Source organism: Phodopus roborovskii, unplaced genomic scaffold, assembly GCF_943737965.1.
Source record: "Phodopus roborovskii unplaced genomic scaffold, PHOROB, whole genome shotgun sequence".
NCBI classification, from domain to species: Eukaryota; Metazoa; Chordata; class Mammalia; order Rodentia; family Cricetidae; genus Phodopus; species Phodopus roborovskii.
Window position 1 is genome coordinate 4245116 of NW_026125540.1, and position 24005 is coordinate 4269120.

The 24005-nt window shown below is 38.7% G+C and overlaps 1 protein-coding gene across 2 annotated transcripts in view; it reads right to left on the reverse strand.

Moving 5' to 3' along the window:
* Window positions 1-24005, reverse strand: part of Slc7a11 (solute carrier family 7 member 11) — a 77383-nt gene that overhangs the window by 12900 nt on the left and 40478 nt on the right. For both annotated transcript variants that reach the window (XM_051176906.1, XM_051176907.1), the window contains one exon: window positions 249-372. In XM_051176906.1, the coding sequence (XP_051032863.1) occupies window positions 249-372 (124 nt within the window). The remainder of the gene's footprint in view (window positions 1-248; window positions 373-24005) is intronic.

Genomic DNA, 24005 nt, shown 5'->3' on the forward strand with positions numbered 1-24005 from the left:
TCTAAACAGCTATGTGTGGAAATGTTTTCAAGGAGATTAAAATCGAAACAAAGAGGGTCTATGGCAGAGGTTAGCTTTATCATATGATACACCCTAAGTAAGGTGTGCTCAAAATTTTCAGAATATTATCATTCAGGTCAAGAAAAGATCACTGACTTCCAAAACCCGTTCTCTTGGAGGGATCACTACAAAGCTTCATCAACTTCTTAGCCTAAATTTGAACTGGCATGACTTTAATGTGGACTTACCACCGCCACAGCATTGGATAGCAACAACTCCTCAGCACTGATGGTCGTAAAATAGGCCACATTTGTTAGCACATAGCCAACTGTGATGATGGCCATAGAAATGCAGATTGCAAGGGGGATGTTTCTGAAAAACACAGACATCACTTGTGAGTTATTAAGCAATTCTCTGCTGCCAATGAATATAGAAGGCTGAATGCAGGATCATGGTCTTGGCCATGATTGAAGGCTCTGAGGGACATTTCATCAGAACAAAGTATCTTTGCAATTTAATGGAGGCAGGTATTTTGTATAAATTGTCTATTGCTTCATCCCCAAATACATAGGTCTGTCCCTTTCTTTGTTCCATGAATGATATTGCCATACTTCTACTAACCTCACAGTCACCTGGAAGGCTTGTTAAAGCACAGGCCACTGAGCTTATCCCTGAGTTTCTGATTCAATGGGATCAGCATCACTCCTATGTTGCTAAGTGAACCTGAGGCTGCTCACTGGGGACCACATACCTTTCTCTATTAATCCACTGTATTGACAGCTTTTTAAAGGGAGTCCTCTGGTGCATCTTTCATATTCAGTGTTTTCCCCCTAGGCGGTTTGTGGTAAAAAATTTTGGAAGCAAGAGAGTAGGGTGCATCTATCTTCGTGAAATGATGGCAATAAGAGTTTTGTATGTAAGAGAAGTGTTCACAATAATGACTCCTCTGCATGGCCCTGCTGTGAGTTCAGAGGACTCTCAAGATCATGAGCATCTAACAAAGCAGCCGTGCAGCTAATCCCATGAAATTAGAGGTGACATGCTGTGAAATATGGACGACTGGACAGTGCTGACACTGAGTGGCCTCGAGAAGTACCCAGCACAAATGCAATATTATGTCTTCATTTAATGCAGTGGGAAAGCCAGGAAACTACTGACCCTCATAATTTGATTCCATGTTACTGATACACATTACTTGCTTAACATAATCTCCTCTTCAGACCCTTTCCAGTTCAGGCAACTTAAACCTTCAACTCCCAGCACAAAAGCTGGTCATTTTTTTTCTAGCCATTCTGCTATCAGCCCTCATAGAGGGTTCCCCCTGCTGGGTGTCCCTAATGAAGACCTCAATAAAATTTCTTCCAAGAAGAAAATGCAGTGCGGAACCAGGAGGGAAAAGGCATAGTCAGCCTCACTGGCCAAGCTAGATGTGTTTAACACACTGAGTCCCAGCTCATTATACTGAATGGAAATATTCCCTGTTGAGAACAGGCAAAAGGAGCTAGTCAGCAACTGCCATTCATTATGCTGTTTGCAGCCTGACACTTGCCCTGATCCCCAAAGCATTCAGCCTTGACCTCTAAATCCTGGCATCTGAACATGAAAGCAGCAGATGTTCTCCATTCCCAGCATGAAGAGGGTCACATGGAATTTCCTGTGAGCACCATGACAGACCTTGCTAGCTGTAATTGACATGTGCTAAATTTAAGTTTAAATAAATAAATAAATAAATAAATAAATAAATAAATAAAGCAAGCCACTGGGCCAATGAAATACAAGGGAGTCAAGGAAATGGAGTGATTAAAGATGAATTCTGTTTCTTTGAAAGTCTGGATGACATGGCAAAGGGGTAAGCAGGAAGAACTGAGGTGTATATTCCCCTTCTCAGTCTTTCATTGACTTATGTGGAACTTGTGTTATTACAGCAGGTATAGTAGCCCTGCCTGGAGACTACATGCTTTGGGTAAAGGAACATGGAGATATGAAAGGGAGAAACAGACACTCCACTCCTTCCAAGCACATGATTGATTAAGATATGTTAAGATTGTATTAATAAAACTGAGGTGATATTGGGGTGACTAACTTGCACAAGATAAGGAATATGGTCATTGCTGTGGAATAATCCTTTTGCACACTGTGAAGATTTGCCATTCAGATCGGTTTAATAAAAAGCTGATTGGCCAGTAGCCAGGCAGGAAGGATAGGCAGGACAACCAAACTAGGAGAAGAATGGGAGAAGAGCGGGGTCAGAGGAGACACCAGCCAGCTGCTGAGGAAGCAGGGCATGTAGAAAATGAGGTAAAAAGCATAGATAAGAAATATGGGTTAATTTAATGTAAGAGCTGGTGAGTAACAAGCCTGAGCTATTGACCGAGCATTTATAATGCATATTGTCTCCCATTCAGCTATTTGGGAAGTGGGTGCTAGTTATTTGAGAGCAGGCAGTCAGGACAGGAAAACTCTGCCTACAGGTCATACCATATCATACTGAAAAATAACAGAAAAAAACACATCTGAAACTTGGAACTATGATCCTCCCAGCCAAAAAATTAGTTTCCTAACCCTGTATCTCAAAGCCAGACCCCACCCACCCACCCACCCCCTGCTGCAGGGTCCCTTTCTCAGTATGTTTCTCAATGGAGCTTTCAGTACCATCTTAGCAGAGGGCAGGCTTAAGCTAACCCTTCTAGGTTATTGTCCTTCTTTCTCAGTTTGCCACTAACAAACATGACAGCAGCAGTCATAGCTATTGGGCTGCTATTGGCCCCAACCTACTATTAAGTATTCCATATATCTGCCTCATTTTGTCCTTGGAAATTCCTCTAAGCTGGAAACATCAGCACTATTTTATTTATGAAGAAATTGAGTCTTTTAGTATAAGTAACTGTTCAAGGATACCTAGCTGGTGAGTGAAATCCAAGAATAGACAGTATGTATGGCCTAACATGAAATCAGGGCATTTTAAACCCTGATTGTTAACTCTCACAAAAATGTGGCTCCCTCTGCTCTATTAAGTTCATGGAAATTAAGCTGTAGAATATTAAGTGAGTTGGGGAAGTCTCATCAAGACTACATTTCTCACAGTATACATGTAAAGGAAGGAAAAACAGTCTGAGATTCTTATCATGTTTCTGAAGGGCACACATTTTAGTGTTGGGAGAGGGTCCTCAGATACATTATCATTTTATGGGACTGATTATTTGTTGCTATTATTATTTCTGTTATTGTTATTTAAAAGAAAAAAATATGTTTGCTTGATGAATTTCCGCAGACATGTTTGTATACAAAAAGGGGAAGAGTCAACATGCTTGTCAAATAAATCATAATGAGTGCTGTGGAGGCAAATATGACAGGTAGCTATTGGGATGGGCAACCACAGGCACCGGAAATAAGATCCAAAGAGTGAGAGTGTATATTTTGGAGTGCAGTAAGCCATGATTCTCTCTAATAAGATCAAATGAAGCCATAGGAATTAGAGACACTGTGGCTACAGAGCCACTAGCATCATTGACCATCTCCAGGTTCCTTTCCACTTTGAAGGAAGGGAAAGCAATGGGGCAGATTTGGTGGTCACCTTCGTGTAAGCAACATCAATTTACAAAAGCAAATAGCTGACCTGATCAGGGCTGGGCACTGTGTGGTTAAGTTCTGTTTACAGGTATCAAAGCCTATGAAACACTGGGTGAGCTGATAAAAGCTAATAGGCCATGCCAGAGTGATCTTTCTGGACGCTTTAGATACAGAGGGCAGATAAGCACTGTTAGAAACCCAAGAGGAAGGCCACTGGCTCAGGAAATGAAAGGAATTAGAGGAAGGAGCACAGAGGTGTTTCAAAGCTTCCAAATTACTGAGAGGTGGACACCCATCCTGAATGGCAACAAAAGCATTAGCTTTATGATGAACACAAATGAAACACACCTGTAAACCCTCCTCAAGCGTTTGAATACCTTTGCTATGATGAAAGATAACACCAGTTTAGTGAGAAGAGGTCCCTCATCCTCAAGAGCCTTCTGTCATCACATATGCCTTTTCCCATTAACAGGCAATGAGTGCATGTATGATTTTTATTATCTGAAAATTGTCCTCAAAAGTGTCTCAGACAGTCTTCCTACTTCTTAATCTAAATTGACATCTTCAGCCGTTCTGGCACACAAGGAACAATGTTTGATTCTTGAAAACTACTAAACTGCAAGTCTCAAATGCCTATTCAGGAGCTCCTTTTCCATTTCTTTTTGTTATGGGTGATTCCTAGTTTTCCAAAAGTGACAGGAAGATATTTGTCTTTTAAGGATCCTCATAGCCCCCACGAAGACACTTGCTACTGAAGTAGATGTGCTTCATTTCAGATCATTGTGAAATGATACATAAAATGCACAATTGTATGTTTAAGTAGGCAGTACCTCCCATATTCTTTTGAACAGAGAATCCCAGGCTGACAAGGGTTAGTGAAATGGATCAAGGTCACAGAAGCAGTGAGTGGAGAGCTGGAACTCAAACCCAACCTCCCAGTGCTTTCAGCTCCTCATTTTGACTGTTTAGTACCTACTTTTATCTCAAGTTCAAGATCCGTGGTGTCCTCTATGTCAACAGATGCACATTGTGTTTATGTAAAAAAAAAAAAAAAAAAAAAAAAAATCCAGCCAATTTTTCTGCTCCACATGTGTGACTATGAATCCAACAGCCACTCAAAGTGAAGAGTCTGCTAAGTATGTTAGTATTAACTACCAGAAAGACTGTTTCCAGAATTTCAGTTCAGCCAGAAGGAGCTACTGCTGTAAGATCAGAATGAATAAACCCAGCTTGATGCTGTAGTCCTTCAAGGAAACATCAAAGGCTAAAGGGAGTTTTGCTACCCAGGTGACCAGAGTAAAGCCCTAATCATCTGAATTTAGGATAGCCCAAGACTGTTTCATAACATGAACAAAATCCCTAAAGATTGTTGTGACCCAAGCCTTTTAATCTCCCCAGTCACCATGAGGACCTAGAACTCACTGCCCCTCCCATGTTATCTTCCCAGTCACCATGAGGATCTAGAACTCACTGGCCCCCCCCCATGTTATCTCCCCAGTCACCATGAGGATCTAGAACTCACTGCCCCTCCATGTTATCTCCCCAGTCACCATGAGGATCTAGAACTCACTGTCCCCTAGGGATATGCTCTTATGTTTGAGATATGGGCCCGGACACAGTGGTAGATAATTAAGTTATTAAAAAACAAAACAAACAAACACACAAACAACCTACTCTCTAGAAACTTCTAAGTGGTTCATGTTTCAGCTTTCTATTTAGAATGCATTAATATTTCAATACATGTATTTGGCATGCAGGGAAAGAAAGGACAAAAAAAAATATGATCAAGAAGAACAAAAACACCAGCAATCTTCTTAATATAAAAAGGAAAAATAAGTAAGTAAATAAATAAAGGAAAACTAGCATTTTTCAAAGATTTTTAAAAGTCTGCTGGGAAAAAATGGGGCTTAGGAATTATGTGCTTGAAATGCAGCCATGCTTCATTGCAACATAACATAAAGTATTTATAATTATATTAAGTATCTTAGTACCTTCCAATTCTCAGTATTTACTTTAGAGACATAGTTGTTTCAGATTTTCTTTATAGTGACTTTGAAAGGTTAATCAAAAGAATCTTTTCACAGATTTGACCAGAAAATAATTCAAACATCATTAACTCTTTTGGATTCAACAACTTGCTTTTTGTAGAGTTATCATTTCTTTTATTATCACTGCTATTAATTTTTTAAATCTTCAGACTACAATTGTATATGACAGACCAAATATTAATAAGCTTATTTCAAGGAAAAGCTTCCCACATTAAATGCACATGACTTCATGAGCCTTGCTCATAGCAATATCTTCAGCAATCCCAGATGTTGAACTGTTCTATGTGGTCATGTACACACTCACTTTTAGCAAAGGGGGGAATTATAACTGTTAGTGCTCTAGTTATACATTAAGAATGGGAATGGGATATTAAAACAAACAAAAGAACACATTTGAGCACATGCAGAAAGCAACTGAGGAGAAGGTGTTGTTTGATACTAAAAGAAAACCAAATAAACAAATAAATAAATAAAACCATAGTTAAGAGGAAGGAAATACCAGATGAACCTGTTTAACCTTCTTCTTAAAGGATTTGTAAGCGTGCCTAATGACCATTCTGGAGCACAGTTGAACCTACGGACACAACAAGCACATTGTGACGTAAGTGCAAACAAAGATACCACTGAGTTCAGGCCTACGTGCCCCATCCTCCACTGCTCATGGAGCATAGCTAGATTATGGGTAGTTGTGCTGACACATTCCAAATAAAGTACCCTGTCTCATCTAAATCTCACCATTCTCTGTGTCCACAGATGAAAAGGTCCAGAAAGAGAAGACAGACAGACCTGGGAGGAGATGTGAGAAATTAATAGACACAGGTTAAGATTGGAGGGCCACAAGAGGCTCAGGAGAATACACATATATAGGAATGCTTAAAGGGGGACATAGAAAAAAATACAAAAAGGGCAAAAAAGGAACAAGTTTCACCCAAAACCTCACAGGGCAAATGAAGAGAAACACAAACTTATAATTCAGAAATACAGGGTAAAAGCAACCACAAACATAAATATAAGCATTTTATCTGGCAAACACTTTATTTTTTTTTTCCTACTCCCAGAATAAATTCATGACTAATAAAATTATGCAGCAAAATGTAGCATGGGCATAAATTTTCATTTGCTTCTACTTTATACAATCTCAAAAACTTTGCATTGTGTGCATCTCATTTTTTTTCATTTTCTGAAGATTTAGTGTGTGTCCTCTGGAAACATTATTGTTATCTATATTTATCATGCACAAACACAAGCATATTTTAGGCAACTTCTAGTTTATAAAGACAAAACTGGCTTTAAATTAAATGCTACCAATTAGAACATAGGATGAAATATCTTAATAGTAATAAATTAAATTTCACAGTAGTGGTTAGCTCTTATTTTTGTGAAGACATCCATATAATATTTCTCTTATTATTTCATTATTTTCCTCATGATTTGACCCAAATTATACTATGGTCTCAGTGAGCCACTTTTTATAACAGTGTTCCTGAAATTTAGATTTATGAACAAGACATGTAACTACACACCACTTTGTGTTCCTCTTTCAAAACTACATTATTCCTGAGAAGTAGCCACCCAAAGAAGTGCCCAGTTACCAGACTTCCTCATATGTAGGAGGGAATGTGACTCTTTTTTAACAATAGAATGTGAGTAGATGAGTGAATTAGAAGCTAAGATGGCTGTTACCCCCTGTCCTGGCTGGGATCTGCTTTTTTTTTTTTTTTTTTTTTTTTTTTTTTTATGTTAGTCAATGCTCCATCACTGTAGTGAAGCCTCCAAGAGTCAATATCTGAACAAATGAGCATCCTCTCTCTCACTGTTTTGGAGATATAAACTGACCCTGCTGCTTGAGGCTCTGACAAGGCTGAACTACATGGCTGGAGTATGTAAAGGGACAAAACCTTTCTTCTCATGTCATGGCCAAGAGGAAAACTGAGGTAAAAGAAGGGAACAAGGCTGCACAATCTGTAAACTTCCATTGACCCAAAGACTTTCCAGGATGCCTATGTGGAGCAGTTTCCTCCCAGACAAAGAGCTCAGTCCTGAAGAGAAGCTCCAGTAAGACTCAGGATGTTCTAAGGAGAGGTACAAATTCCATTCTTTTGGGAAGTCCATTAAAACTCAGAAAGGAAACAACTCAAGGCTTCAGGAAGTCCCTCCTTCTCCATCTATATCCAGTAAGGACTGTGGAGAGACATGCTCAGGCATGTCCAGCTGTTTCCAAGAGACAGAGACCAGCTGAGATGCCTCTCCATAAGCTAAGCTGCCTGCAAATTCTGCAGTGTGCACCAGCTTCCCAGCTTGTGTGAAAATGCTGAGCCAGAATGGGCATTTGGTGACAGGCTAGTCTTTGTGTCATTTCTACTCCTGTAAGTAATGTCTCAACCATACTCCTAAAAGTAACCACACTGAGTTTATTGGTTCACCAAGTCACACTCTGCTGAAATTCATACTTTAGTCTATTGTCAGTTCCCTACATTTCTTCTCCCCAGGAATAGTGTCACACAATAAGGCCACACCTTAATGATTACATCACCTCCTAATAGTACCACACTTGGATCACATCTTTATTTCTGGTCCTTGTGTGGGAGGGGAATTTATCCTTCAAACTGAAGCAAGACTAGTTCCTGAGGAAACCATACCATGGGAGGAAATTTCTGAATTACAGAATTAACACAAACTGAAGCCTACCAAGGAGCCAGTCATACCCAAAATGGGATGTTATAAGATTTGAGACATAACCTTTTGGTGGTTGAAAGCCACAGGCATTTTGTGGTTGACTATTAGTTCAAGAAGCATTAGCCTAAATAATCAAATAATAGAGGGATTCCTCTGTATGTATCCATTTCTTTATATTTATAGATTTTAATTAGGGTCTATAAGACTGACAATGTAACCTCATTAAGTAGTATTGTATAATATATTATCTAGTTTACAAAAGATGAGTAATTGGCATAAAATTCTTTATGGCCTAAATGACAATGTCAAATTAAAATGGATATTTGTCTGAACAAATTAGGATAGAGAAAATGAATCATTATTCAGTTTTCCCAGAAATAGCAGACACCTCTTATTATTGCTGTTTTGGAGTAATACAAGTATCTTGAAGTCCTCACAATTCCCACCAATCTAACAAAGAGAAAAACACAATTATCCACTTTTCTTTCCAAGGATGAAAAATTAAATAAACTCCAATGATGAAAGCAAGGTGATGTGTACTGAGTCTGTCCACTGCTGGGTGGTAGAGGCAAATTGGTGTCAAAAGTCTTCAAGCTGTAAAAGTGCATTTAGTAGGAACTGACAACATGCTGTACACATAAACTAGGCCAAACACATTTCTGACAGACAATGAGAAATGGTGCAGATAGAAACATATCCATTCAATTTGACAAATGAACTATTGCTTCTGTCACCAAAATTGCCTCCAATATCCCTGACCAATGATGTCAGGTCAAATTAATAGCAATCTTTTTAACTTTCACATCTGGTAGCCAAGTAGACAATTGGTTTTCAGACTGGATCTCTCTAGGCATTAGAATATAAGGAAGACAGTGGTGAAAATGATGAAGTACTCTTAAGTTACTTCAACCAATTAAATCTGTTTTTGTCACTTAATTACCAGAATCCTCTTTAAAAGAATGCTGTGATCCTGAATTTTAAGGTAATTTTATAATTATGGCCCTAAAGAGTTCCTGTATGCGTTAGTTAACATTTTGATTTCAACTATGACTTTCTAAGGTACACCTTAAAAATAAAAATTAGGTTTAAAAAGTGTCTGTATATGAATGATTACATAATTTGTGTATATCTGATCCTGTAAAGTTCAAAATAATTTTAATACTATAGTAATTGAGGGAAAAAAATTAGTAGAAAAAGCTAATCTGAACAAGGGAAAGTATTAAGTAGTAGAAGGAGCCAATAGCTATGTTCTGGCTTTAGTCAAGGTGGCAAACCCCCTGTTGCAGGGCACATGACATAGCAGTTTAGGGAAAGGTGGAAAAGGGAAAAAATAGAGTTGATGGGCTAAGCACCCTGCCAGTTTGGAGAGATCATATGTCATTGTCAAGAAAGTAAGGATGGAGACTCCTGGCTAGAAGAGTTGACAGCTGCCTGAAAAGGTTACAGAGGCCCACGGAATGGCCGAGCCTGGTCAAGCCCTCCCTTTCCTTTTCTCAAGCTGTCTAGCTATCAAGATTCAAGTTCCCACAGGAAGTGGGATGCTGTGATCTTTTCTCTTTCAGCAAAAAAGTAAACCTTTTGAAAACTACACTTCCATGTATTCATCTTATATTTACTAGTACCTTTTCTTAGGTCATAGTTTCACAGGCAAACCACTCTCTGAAGGGAAAATATTATCAAGGCTCAGTGACACGTGACCCAAGGGAAAGAGATGGGGTACACAAAACCATTGACCCCTCATGCCCTTTCTCTTCCATAATCCCCCTCATCTTCTTCCTCATATCCCTAGGACTAAAATATTTCCATATATACAATCCTAATGCAAATAGTTTAGGGGAGCTTTAAATGTCACCCCAACTCTGACTTTGATTTATTCTAACTTGATTTCATGGGACCATCAGGAAGTCTCTACATTCTAGACTGAAAAGCTGGGTCTCAGTCACAAGATCATCACTAGCAGAAACAGAAGAGTATTGGATTGATGAAATGTTCATTTCTCCACAGTTTTTGAAAACAACATCCCTGAGGATTCACTGAAGCAGGGAGGCTCTTGTTCTTAGACCAGAGCACCAGAATGTAGTTTTGCTTCTGCCTTTTCTGTCTCTCAGAGGACAGAAGGGGCACCAACTTTCCAATCTCCACTATCCTCTAAAGATGGGTTGGTGTCCTCAGAGGCACACAGCACATCAGAGCACCTTCCATCATCACCGTCTAAAAGTGCCAGCCTGACAGAAAGACAAACAATCATCGCAGAAAATAATTTAGTGGACAAGTGAGTTGTCCACCCTCCTGATTCTACACAGACTCTATTCAATCAAATTAAACTTCCATGGGCCGCACCACCACAAACATTCTCAGTAAGGCTTCATAAGTCACTGGATTTTATAACTTTGGCATTTGTCAAAACTTAATTGTATCCATTATTAACACCTGAATTTCAGGAGCACATACACAGCAATACTATAAAGGTAATTGCCAACTGTATCTAGCAGGCTAACTGATACCAAGCTCATGGATTTGACCAATACTTGCCAAATATCTTCTATTTGCTAATTATTATAAGTAGAGTGATTAAAATATCAAATTTACAGAAATTCGCTCACTGGTGGAATCTAAAATCAAATAGGACTGAGGTAGGGGCCTATATCCTTAGAAGACAGTTTATCCCAGATTTTCCCATTCTGGTGGGTCTTAGATCAAAGTATCTGCCCACTCAGAGACCCTTTTCCTCTTTTTCTAAGAGGGTCTCTTAGAACAGTGTTTTAAAGTCTTTCTATATGTGTTAGTTCTCAACAAATTCCACTAAGAAAATAAGTGTTCTCTGGGCATTCTAAAGCACCCTGAGGATTTCTTCTAAGTCCCTAATGAAAACATCTTTGAAAGGCATTTTCAGGACTGTTTGTCCCTCTCAAGTAGTTTGTGCTTCTGTATCTCTCTCTCTCTCTCTCTCTCTCTCCCCGTGTGTGTGTGTGTGTGTGTGTGTGTGTGTGTGTGCAGAGACCAGAGGACAGCCTTATGTATAGTTTCACAGGTGTCTTCTACCTTTTATTTGATACGGGTGTCTCTCTTAGCCTGGAACTTCTCCAAGTAGCCAGCTGATTGTCAGGGGTCTGTCTCTCTTATATCTACAAGAGCATGTTACTATCTTGTTTTGTTTTCCTTTGAGTGTTAGGGTATTTTATATTTGTTTGTGTGATTGGTTGGTTGTTTTTGTTTGTTTGTTTGGGCAATTTGACCAAAACTAGCTAGAGTTATATGTAAATGTGAACCTCAGTTAAGAAACCATATCTATTAGATTGCCTGTAGATAGATACATATGTGTTGTAGAACAATATTTGTATACCATAAATATGTATTGCTCTCACTGTTAATAAAAAGCTGATTGGCCAATGGCTGCACAGGATTTTCTGGGCAGAGAAAATGCTGGAAAGAAGAAGGGTAAACTCAGGAGTCACCAGCCAGCAGCCAGGCGAAAAGAAAGCAGGACATGCAGGAGAGGTAAAAGCCACAAGCTTGGGGCAGCACATAGATTAATAGAAATGGGTTCATTTAAGTTGTAGGAGCCAGTTAGTAATAAGCATGGGCTATCAGCTGAGCATTTATAATTAATAATAAATCTCCGAGTGGTTATTTGGGAAGCAGTTGGTGGAACAGAGCTGATTGAGATCCCAACATAAAAAAAAAAAAAAAAAACTTCACCTACACCTAAATGATTGATTGAATTATTGATTGCTCAATGATATGGGAGAGCATGGAAAGCAAACTAAGCAAGACACAAGAAGCAAGCCAATAAGAAACATTCCTCTATAGCCTCAGTTTTCATTATTGGCTTGAATTCCTGCCCTGACTTCCCTCAGTGATAGAGTGTGGCCTGAGAGCTATAAAATAAACTAAACCTTTTCCTCTCCAAGCTCCTTTTTGTCACATGTTCATCATAGCAATAGAAACTTAACAATGACAGCAGTTATGACCAGGTCACACACTGTGAGTTCTAGGAATGAAGCTTAGTTTCTCACATTTGCAAACCAAGCTGAGCTATTTCTGAAGCCCAAATATAAGTTACTTTTATGATGCTTCTAGCCACGTGTGGAAAGGACTTTTGGATTCTTAGGTTTCTGTTAATTTTTTTTAAAAAATATTCTATAACATAGGTGTTCTTAACAGCTAAGTAATCTCTACAATCCTGGTCTTTGTTAAAGTGTAAACTTTTTTGTATTTTCTTTCTAGTACATTTCCTGTAAGAAAAAAAAAATCTTATTAAAACAGGAAGAGACAGTTACTCCATCAGAAGCTAAAACTTACATTTTTTTAATCAGTTAAAATAAAACTAAGTTTTATAGTAGCAAGAAGACCCAAAGGTTGCAAATTTAAATCACTTCAAGTAAATGACGCCATTCCTTTAAATCATACTGTTTCTTACATGACTTTCACAATCATGTGATGAGTCAGCAAAGATACCAAAGGAAGATTCCAGAAAAGTAAATGGAAGCAACAAGGAAATGCTCATCCCACCAAAATGTTGTGAAGTATCCCAAGTTATTAAATCTCTCAGAAAAACCTGATTTGTGAACAAGATAACACCACTCCTAGCCATGATCAATTTTAACAAAAATCAGGAACCTCCTAGATTCATGCATCAATCGCACACAAACATTTCTCCTTAAAACACATGCTGCCTGGAAACCAATGCTGGAGCAGAAGGGGCACAAGGATACATCACACCTCTGCAAGGCTCCCTGTCAAAACAGTGCCTGATTGGATAGACATCACAACTGCACTTGTTTGTGTTTAATTTTTTTCTAATGTATAATTTACATATACCAAGTACCCTGGAACCATTATGGGGAAACAGGCTGGGGATAAAATAAGCCAGTATCACCTCTGTAGGGATTCAGGCATTATGCTGGCCTGCCCTTGACACCTGGCAGAATGCACTCAGGCAGGTCAGCCCAGGGTTCCATGATTGCGTACTCTGCACATAGGTGCAAAGGACCCCTTTAAAAAAAAAAAAAGACCCTCCCTGCCCACTGCTCTCTCTTATTCCCTCTCTCTTTCTTGCTGTTCCCTGGGGAAGACAGGATTTTTCCTGTCTCCCTCTTCTCTTCTGTCCTCTCTCTGCCTCTGTGTCTCTTTATCTCTCTTCTCTTTCCTCTCCCCCCCCCCTCATTTTCCTTTCTAATAAAACATCTCACTAATCTCTGTCTGCCTGGCATGTTTGTCCCTCACCTCGGTCAACCTGGCCTGCCATGGAATCTGCCAAGTTCCCCCACTCTCATTATCATAACAACCACTTTGTAAGAAAAGAAGCAAGCATAGAAAAATATGGTTCCCATATGGTTTTTGTAGATACATTCCTTCGAAAGAGAAGAAAGATGCCAAGAAGAAAAATATGTATTACTCTTTTTAATGTAGTATAGAATCTATGTCATTGCTTAGGAAATATGTTTATTACTTTTCTAACATGTGATGAAAAGTTAATTCTTAATTCTTGTGATTATAAACCCAAAGACTTTGAAAGTATTTATACATAATAAACTTAACTAATATTTAATCCTTAATGAGCAATGTTGGTAATTGCAAATATCACAAGCAGTATTTCTTCATATTACCATTGGTACCTCTGTTAATATTTTGGCATGTTAGCTTGTTAAAAGTATTCTGAAATAGAAGTCATATTTAAAAATTGCTTTATTAGTGTTTTCAGAGAGTTAAGAAGGCCAAAAAAGGAAAAAAGATTCATGCCATTCACAGCTACCTTCATTCATTAATTTTCTTTTAATCTGAAAGGACAAAAAGAAGCAAACTTAATAATTAACCATGGCACATGGAGAAAGAAATGTATGGAGAAAGGTATCTGCCACAAAAATTATACAGTAGGGGCATTATTATAAGAAATAATGCCTTCAAGATAACTTGAAAAGTCATGGACTTTAAATTGCAAAGCATTATTCATATTATTTCCATATATAGGAAAGGCTGAACAGAAAATTTCTCCATGCAAACATAAGTTGTACTCAGTATGGATTTGTTTAAAGTAATGGGGTAATAATTGAAGCAGCTTTTCTCTCCAAAATAGAGGAGTTTGAAGTTTTTTAATAACAAAATTGCATAGTAATTGGCTATTATAGCAATAGAATGATAAATGAAGTAGAATAGATTACCTGGAAATATCATAGTATAGGATATAAAGTTTAATTTATATTATCATACCATGAGAAGTGCCATAATTTATGAGCTTCATAAAATTAGAGGTATTATTACTTTATATACACATGCATATAAATGCATATGTGTGTGTGCTATAGATTTTCTCCCAAAATAGCGTGTGTGCATGTAAGAGAGATTTAAATGCTCTATACAAAAAAGGCTACAACCACAAAAGCAATACACATAAATGAAAATGCTTATTATATTTACATACAAATGCAAAAGTTTTGCAAGCTGGCATCTCGAACAAGCAAATCAAGAGTGACATGGGGAACAAATGACAAAATAACTACACCACTTGGCTGTGAGTCCAGGCCCTAGAACTGCAGAGGAAGAACAGTGAAACCAACAACAGAAAGTAGTGACCCCTGGTGCTGATAACAGGGAAGCACTGACTGCCCTTTAAAGGCATTTGGCAACACGGTGACCTTTAAGTGTTCATTTCATACTAAAGAGTAGAATACGACCCAGTATTCAGTCCTAAGGAAATAATTGCATGTACAGCCATATAGGAAATCTATAATTTAACATTATTGCATCTAGCATTATTACATCTAGCATTATTGCATCAAGGAAAAATTGAAATGTTTTAACATACAACAGGAAAAAAAGAAAACAGAGGTACATCGACCACCATTAAAATAGTGCACAGAAATCAAATGGAATAGTGTGAGATTAAAAAAAAAACTCTGCCAGATCTGTAGCCATGTGAGTAGGAAAAGCAGAGTATGGGGGACATAGAAAGTCTGTGAGGTAAGGCTGGAAATGGGACATTAACGAGGTAGACCACACCCTGGGGAAACAGACAATAAATAAACAAAAATTAAATGACAGAATTCCCAAGTTTCAAAGAAAAATTTATATGTATATTTATCCCAAGTGAAACACTCCAGTAAATATGAATATATACACACACACAGGGATGGAAAAACGGAGGCCAAAATAATCCAAGTAAGTACTATTTTGATTCAGTGTGATTCACAGACTGCTCCTGGATCTATATTTTACTTTCATAATTTGTTGGAATTTTCAAATTTGGCCACCTGTTATTATTAAAGAGAAAGAGTGCACATTACCATCTTATAAATCCTATGAAAATCATTCTCATTGCTATTGAAAATGTTACTTTCACTGTTCTGGCAGAGTATAAAATAAATGGAAAATTGGTCATTCTCTGACTAAGTGGATTATTGGATTCCAACTGCTTTTTATTATTATTATTATTTTTAGTCCCAGATACTTTAAAATGAGATAAATAATATGTGTTCATTAGGAGAATTCAGAAACAAGATAACCAGGGTGATTTGGGTATTGAAGTGCCTCTGTTCAGAAGGGCAGAATGGACAGGCAGGGTATAGGGTTCTGGAATTTCCACCTATTTGACTCTCTAGAAATGGCTTCATTTGACACCATGTTAAGAGAACATGGAGTCAGATGCAGAGAGGGAGGAGTGATAAGAAAATGTGGACAAGACCAGGCTACAGAAACCCACAGCAACAGCTGACCTGAACAAGGGGGAGCTAATGGACCCCCAGACTGATAGCTGGGAATCCAGCATTGGACTGACTCAGGCCCCCTGAACATGGATCTCAGTTAGAAGGCCTGGGCAGTCTAAGGGACCTCAGACAATGGAACCAGAATGTATCCCTGGTGCACAATAGGACTTTGGGAGCACATTCCCATGGAGAGATACTTCCTTAGCCTAGAAACAGGAGGGAGGGCCTAGTCCCTACTCCAAATGACTTGACAGATTTTGTTGATCCCTCCTGGAAGGCATCAACCTCCCTGTGGAGGTGGGAGGGGGGTGAATGGAATGGGAGGGTGGTCAGGGGGCATGGGAGGGAGGAAGGGGAACTGGGAGCGATATGTAAAATAAGAAAAATATGAAGAAATAAAGAAATAACGAAAGAAAGAAAGAAAGAAGACAGAAAAAGAGAACAGGGAGTCTAGCTACTCTGCTTAGTCATGGATTTTGAAGGTTTAAAAAGCACCTAGACACCCAGAGCGGAGCTTTCTCCCACACTGGCTTACAGCTCAACTTGTGTTTAGTATTTAGAGGAAAGCCCCATGACTCAGAGCATTGCATCTCTGAATTTAGTGCATACTTTCTTTCTCCCAACACTGCCACTTGGTCATCTCCCCCTGAAGAGAGGATACTGTATCAGAGGGATCAGGTCAATAGACACTTGCATATGATCAAGAAAGGAAATGTTTAACCTTTCTTACCTAAAGGCCTCCACAGCTACAAAACAGCACCTCAGGTCTTTGACTTCAACTCACTGTTCAGCTCACTTATTACTTTTGTCATTTCCAGACAGACAACAAACATTAACTGTGTCTTCTGTATCAATTTCTCTGTTTCTTCCCCCAGTACACAATACAGAAAGTGGAGGTTTGATTGTTTGACAGTATCAATAACAGAAAAATTAAATATAGTCACTCAGAGATACAAAGAATCTAAGAGCCAGTGTACATGTGAAGATACCAGAGACAATAAAAGCAGCTATTCCTTTACAGTATCCTGAAACTTCAGCACCTTCTTTTCATATTTCCTTTTAGACTTATAATCGCATGATCCTTGCTAAATGACCTGGAATAGATTAGTTACTTCTACTAGTCTAGAAACCACATGCATTATCCACTTGCAGACTGATTTTAGAAAGCTGCATGACAACACTGCTGATTTTACTGTTTAAAGAGCAGTTCTATTAAATGCCACCCAGGACATGTCTAATGGTGATGTTTCCTTACCAGCTAATTTCAAGACTAAAGTCTTGCCACAGCCACATTATAGACCTGTGTGGCTTAGTTTCTCAAGTCAAATTTATCATGGTTGAACTTCCTCAAGGGGATGTTTAGTAAACTAAGGCATGCAGGACATGCCAATGGAAAATAATGTAAAGACATGTAAAGGAAGATAAGTAAGGATAGAACTATTAGTACAGGGTGATAATATGAAAAGACTGAGACATTGCTATTTGTTCCAGAGAGAATAGGGAAAGGTTAGTACCAGAATCAGAAGGAGAAATTGCATCAGGAAAAATCAACATAGCTGATACTTTGGGAAGGCAGAACCTGGAGTGCTTATAGAAGCCCAGTGACATTCAGACATCTCAACCTAAAACACATTTCACTCACAGTATCATGCATCTTAACCTGCTACCTTCATTTTGTGCATGAAGAGTACATCAGTTAAGTTTCAGCTCTTCACATATGAATCCATCTTTGAATGTTGTACATTAACATTAAATTCATAAGCAATTTCCCATGTGGTACTGTGTGACCTCTATAAAAAAAAAAGTGAAGGTATTTAATTATAGCATTCACAACTAATGTATACCAAGGTTGAGAGCTGGTAGGCTTTTCACATGTATAGAACTATCTACTCTACTTCTATAAAGAAAGAGAAAGAACATGAGAGAAAGAAAGAAAATACAGCACAGCACCAAAGACCAGTGAACTCAAAGAACCATAAGCCTATATATCCTTACAAGGCCACGCACAGAAATATGCTGTGATTTTGTAAAATAGCCTCCATGTCAAAGATTACAAATGCTTAACTGAAAATGAGATAAATCCTGTTTTATAGGGATGTTTCAAACAAGGATGACATTTGCCTGAAGATTATGAGCAAATTGAACACTAAGAAAGGAAAAAATGGCTCATTGTGTGCACAAACCCTGGCCTCTGGTAATCCCTGAAAGTTGCAAAAAGCTAATAGCATCATGTTGTGAAGAAAAGTTAAAAAAAAAAAATCAAGCCTGGTGCACATCTTTAATCCTGGCAGTTGGAAAGCAGAGGCAGGTAGATCTCTGTGAGTTTGAAGACAGCCTGATTTACAGATTTGAATTCTAGGACAGGCAGAGCTGCATACAAGGGAGACCTTGTCTCAAAAGTACCACCAAAAAAAAAAAAAAAAAAAAAAAAAGAGGGAAAAAAGAAATGAAGAAGAAAAATCAGATAGTCTATCATTAAATAAGTGTCTATCTACAATAAGAATGCACTGTCAGGCAGAATTAGAAAAAAAAAAAAAGCATACTGAGTGAGGTAACCCAAAACCAGAAAGACAAACATAGTATGTACTCACTCTTAAGTGGATACCAGACATAAAGCAAAAGATACCCAGCCTGCAATCCATAACCCCAGAGAAGCTAGAACCCTCCTCTAGAAACAGATGGAAGCAGATGTAGAAATCCACAACTAACCAATGGGCCAAGCTCCTGGAGTACAATCGAAGTGAGGGAGGAGTGATAATAAGAACAAAGGAGTCAAGTACATCATGGGGAAACCCACAGAATCAGCTGACCCAGCTAGCTGACCCAGTCAGACTCAGGTCTGACAAATAAATGGGGAACCTGCATAAGACCGAACTAGACTCCCTTAATATAGGTGACAATGGTGTGACTGGAACAAGATATGAGGCTACTGGCAGTGGGTCCAAGATATTAACACTAATGCACAAACTGACTTAGTGGAGCCCATTCTGTATGGAGAGATACCTTGCTCAGTCTAGACACAGGGGTGTGGGGGTGGAGAGGTGCCTTGGTCCTGCTTTGAAGAGATGATGGGACAGACTTAGTAGACTTCCTAGGGGAGGTCTTACTCTCTCTCCCTGAAGAGCAGATGGGAGGTGGGGAGTAGTGGGGGTAGTAGAAGAAGAGGAGGGAGGGGAAACTGGGTATTGGAATGCAAATAATAATAATAAAAGAATGGCACTGTCAAACATATTGGTATATTATTCTTAGTTCCCCCAACAACTGTATTTGGTGAGGGTCAGAGCACTCAAACAGTAGGTTAATACTTTTTAAAAAGCAAGATTGTAAATTGATGGGAGATGTCATTCTGTATATGTTTCTCATACTGGTTAATAAATAAAGCACTGTTGGCCAATAGGAAACCGAGATAGGAGGGACTAGGAGACAAGGAGGAAAGAGGAAATAGTAAGGAGGCGTCAACATGGAGAGTCTGGAGAGAACAGACTCTCGGTAAGACCACGTGGAAATACATAGAAATTGATTAATATTTAAGACAGAGCTAGCAGATTAGAAACTAGCACCTGGCCAATAGCATTGTATCAAATACAGAGTCTCTGTGCATTATTTGGGGCTGGCAGTGCAGCGGCGGGACAAGACTGGTGGCAGGAGGAAAAACCTGTACTCCTTACAGTAAATACTTATGAAAATTATGATGAAGGGCTCTCCTATTATGACACCTGGTACAAATAAATAATAAGATTCTAACTGGGTTATTGGAAATATCTTCAGTAACTCAGGAGATTTCTTCAAAGATCTTTTCCTGCTTATATTTATGCTTTGAAGAGATCCAATAAAGCACTCAGAAAAACACGAACTAAAAATCTTCTGGACCACCAAGGTTTACCAGGAACTGTTTGACTGCTATGAGCATATATGATAAAATAAAAAGAATCAGGGGTTCCTCATCACACAGCATTATCAACTTATTCACAAGTGGTTCTTACTGGCACACTCACAGATCATGAGCCCTGCTTTGAGGTATTCCTGGATGTGGCCCTCCATTTTAAGATCTAATAGATTAGTTCATTTTCCTCCATTTACCCACCTATACCTCTGTCTTCTGAAACTCTGGTCATTGTGCTAAGGTTTTTTCTATCTCGCCCCTTGGTATAGTTTCCATGACAATCCACCCTTCTAACAATAACTGGCATCTTGTGTCATCTACACAGAGTCTGCTAGAGTTAAAAGGGCTACCAAGCATCCCTCCCTAATAAGCAAGACAGTGAGAAAGGACAAGGAACATAGATAGAGCTAAGCCACAAAGCAAAATACTCCCAGAAGCAGAACGGTATCTTGGATGGTATGGTAGCCCAGTGTCTATAATCACAGTGCTGGGAGACTGAAGCAGCTACCATGTAAGTTCAAGACCATCCTGGGTTACACACTGAGAGCCTATCCCAGAAAAAAAGGGGGGGGCAGAAAAATCTAGAACCTTGGCTATTTGATCCATGTGGATCTATGAACAAAGTATCACTATGAAGGTCACTGTGTCTACCAGCCTGTCTCCTGTACTGTGCTCACAGCTATTTTCCTCTTCTCCTATCCCTGGAATATCAAATGAGTGATAGATCTTTAAAGGATTTCTTGTTATGTTTCCAGGCTCTAAAATAAGATTTCTATTTGATGGTAAAAGTCTAAGGTCTTCTTCTTTTTCCAAAAATTGTATGTGTGTGTATGCTTGTGGTTATAACCATCTCTGTGGGAATATGCAACAGTGTGCAGGTGCCCATGAAAGCCAGAAGAGAGCACAGGACCATTTGGAGCTGGAGGTGTGTATGATTATATGATTGTGATCCACCTGACATAGGTGCCAGGAACCGAACTTGGATCCTTTGAAACAGCAGCAAAGCAGCAAGCGCTCTTAACCACCGACCCATATTTCCATCCCTAAGATTTCATCTCTCTCATTAGACTGTGACACTTCCTTATCTCCAACAACATAAGCCATCAGCATGACTATTGACTTCTCTACATTCACTCATCTAAAACTAGAACTGGAATATCATAGAACTCAAAGCAAGTTAGACATGAGCATGTCTCATTTTTTCCAACCATAATATATAAAGAATGTCATTGAACAAAAGCCCTTTACATTTATACTTTGAGCGTTGCCATGCCTAACCAAATTCTTGTTTGGATACTTTTGAGTTAAAGATTTTTTTATAAATGAAATCTGTCTCCTCTTAGCCCATTTGCTCTGACAGTGGTAGAGAGAATAGATGGATGAAACTTCTTCTCAGTATTTGTGAAGAGACACATGGACAGAGTGCTGATTCCTCTTGCTGTCTAAGCAGGTGACCCTCTCTGGCTTAGGGCAGAGATAGTGTGGTGATTATGGTACACTGACACACTTTTTGATACATGCTGTGTCACTGTGTCTCATACGGTAATGGGACAAACATAAAAGGCAACTAACTTCTCAATGATTTTGTTTTATTATACTATGACCAAATATGCAAAAGAAATTTGAAGCCTATCAACATCATGGCAACTCCATTTAAATTCTGGTGCCACAAAAAGAAAGCCCTGGACTTGCCACGGAGTTAGTAGTTTTCAAGCACTAATTAGCATCCCTGCAAAGGCTCTCCTGCCTGCCAGTCTCACTGGCTGCTAAATAAGGTCCCAAAGCCTTCTAATGGAAGCTTGTACTTACTGCAGCCCAAAACCCATACTATGTTCTACACAGAGTGCATTACACATTATTCCCTGAAATCCATCATTCTTCTACAGTCTTGTGCCTGCCCAGTCACTGTCTCACACACCTCCATTTCTCTGTTCTGCTTTTCACTTCCTCTTCTTCAGCAAAGTTGCATCCTTATTTAGTACTGATATCCTTTAAGGACAGGGATTGCTTCTGCCTTCCATTCTCCCCAAAGATTAGCAGTGTGTTAGAAAGACTCTGAGCTCTGGAGCTAGAAAAAAGTGGATTAGTATCCTAATCTTCTCACCAGCCAACTGCAAGACCATAAGAATGTACTCCACCACTCCTCTGAGCTTGAGCTTTCTTCTCTGCAATGAACATGTTTTAAGCTATGAAAAAATCATCCAAACTACTAAGCCCTGTGACCCACCTATGAGCCAGACTGAAATGCTGTTTATATATTTAATAAGGAACTATTTTTAAGCTAGGTGTGGTAGCACACACCTATTATCCCTAAACTTGGAAGGTTAAGGCAGAAGTATTGCCCTGAATTCAGGGCCAACCTGGGCTACCAAGGAAATGCAAGATCAGCCTGGACAATATAATGAGACCTGTCTCAAAAAAAAAAAAAAACAAAAACAAACTACATACACAAAACAAGATTTTATGTCTTTAAATTATATATTTAAATTATATAAAAACTCATAAGACTTTAGCATGCATTCTCATCTTCCTTACTGGAAGAATGTTTAAATTACATGGTGAAAGCCACTCAAACCAAGACTTTATTTCACAGATTTCCTTAAAACTACTTCTTAATAAGATAGTCAATTTAAAAATAGGTAACTCTAGTCAAAATACAAGATACCTATTGTATCTACGTCATCAATCAAATGTGTGACAATGGCTATTCAGATGCGATCACACTAACATTTATCACTAAAGGAAAATAAAAAATGTCTTCTAAGAAATTCCTTCTGACTCAGATGGGTGAGCCTGGGGTCACTCTTCCCCAGCCCTCTAACTACTAATAAGTAGGTGATTTGCTGATGGTGCCAACAACATTCCAAACTGATGATTATTGGGTCACATGGGCAGAAAAGGCACCCCCTGTTCATGAAACAATTATGTTAATCCTTTAATTTTTTTCAGAGCTTATGCTTATAAAATATTCTAATCCTCCAAGAATATAGGTTTGGGTTGCAACTGGTGTTTGCATATTACTTGTTGAGCTCATTAACATTTTCAAATTTCACATATTCATCCCCAAAACCCTGAGAAGAGCAAAATAGAGGATTATTACTTCCTTATGAAAGCCTCAAACAAAGGCTCACCAAGAAATGTGAGGTGTATGTGAGGTCAAACAGCCAGTTAAGGCCAGATAGGGCTTGAAGTTTGATTTTCTGAACCAGCACTACTTGCAATGACTCTAAAGCAAATACAATTCCTAACTTGAAGGAATTCCTCTTCCTCACTGGAAAGTCTTAATTTCCTTTGGTTTCTTTCAGATTTAACCTAGGATTAGGTTGTCATTGTTCCTGTACAATCACAAGGGTTATTTCTTTTCCTGGGTAGAATGATAAATGGAGTCAGTGTTTGAATGACTGGAAAACAATGATCAAAATAGTTTTGAGGCATCATGTATGTGGGCATAATGACTTTCTTATATGTCATGACCTAGAGACATGATGACATATCTTGCATCTACCCATAAAGCATCACATGGAAGGGTATTCTATTTTAGTGAGAATCTTAAGCAGAAGTGGGTCATAATCCTAAGCAGCAACAGACCACAGACTGGAGCTTACAGGTCCAAGGAGATTTTCATTGACTACAAACAAGACTGTAAAGCTCACTTCTCAGCCACATTTTGGCACAGTTGCTTGAATTTCAAATGCAGACAGAGCAGAGAGTGAGGGTAGACTATCTGCATAAATGAAAATATGGATGAGGGAGTTGTAAACATGTGACCTCAAAATTGGGAAACAAGCTAATGGCTGACTCAGTACTTCTAAATATGGAAGGACTATCCATGTAGATGGGTAGATGGGAACCAGAGTAGATGCTTGAATGTAACTATAGCATGAGTGTCTGTGGAACACCATGTGAGATATTTATTCCTCACTTGGGTAATATCTACTGCGATCAAGACATCAACAACCACCTTGATTATACCATTCACACAACATTTTATCCAAACTAGAAATGGTTGTAAATGACAAAGTTTGCTAGTCAATATGCTCATGTCAAACAAAAAGACACAGATATAGTGGCCCAGGCCTTTCTTCCCAGCACTCTGGAAACAGGGAGAGATGGCTCTCTGTGAGT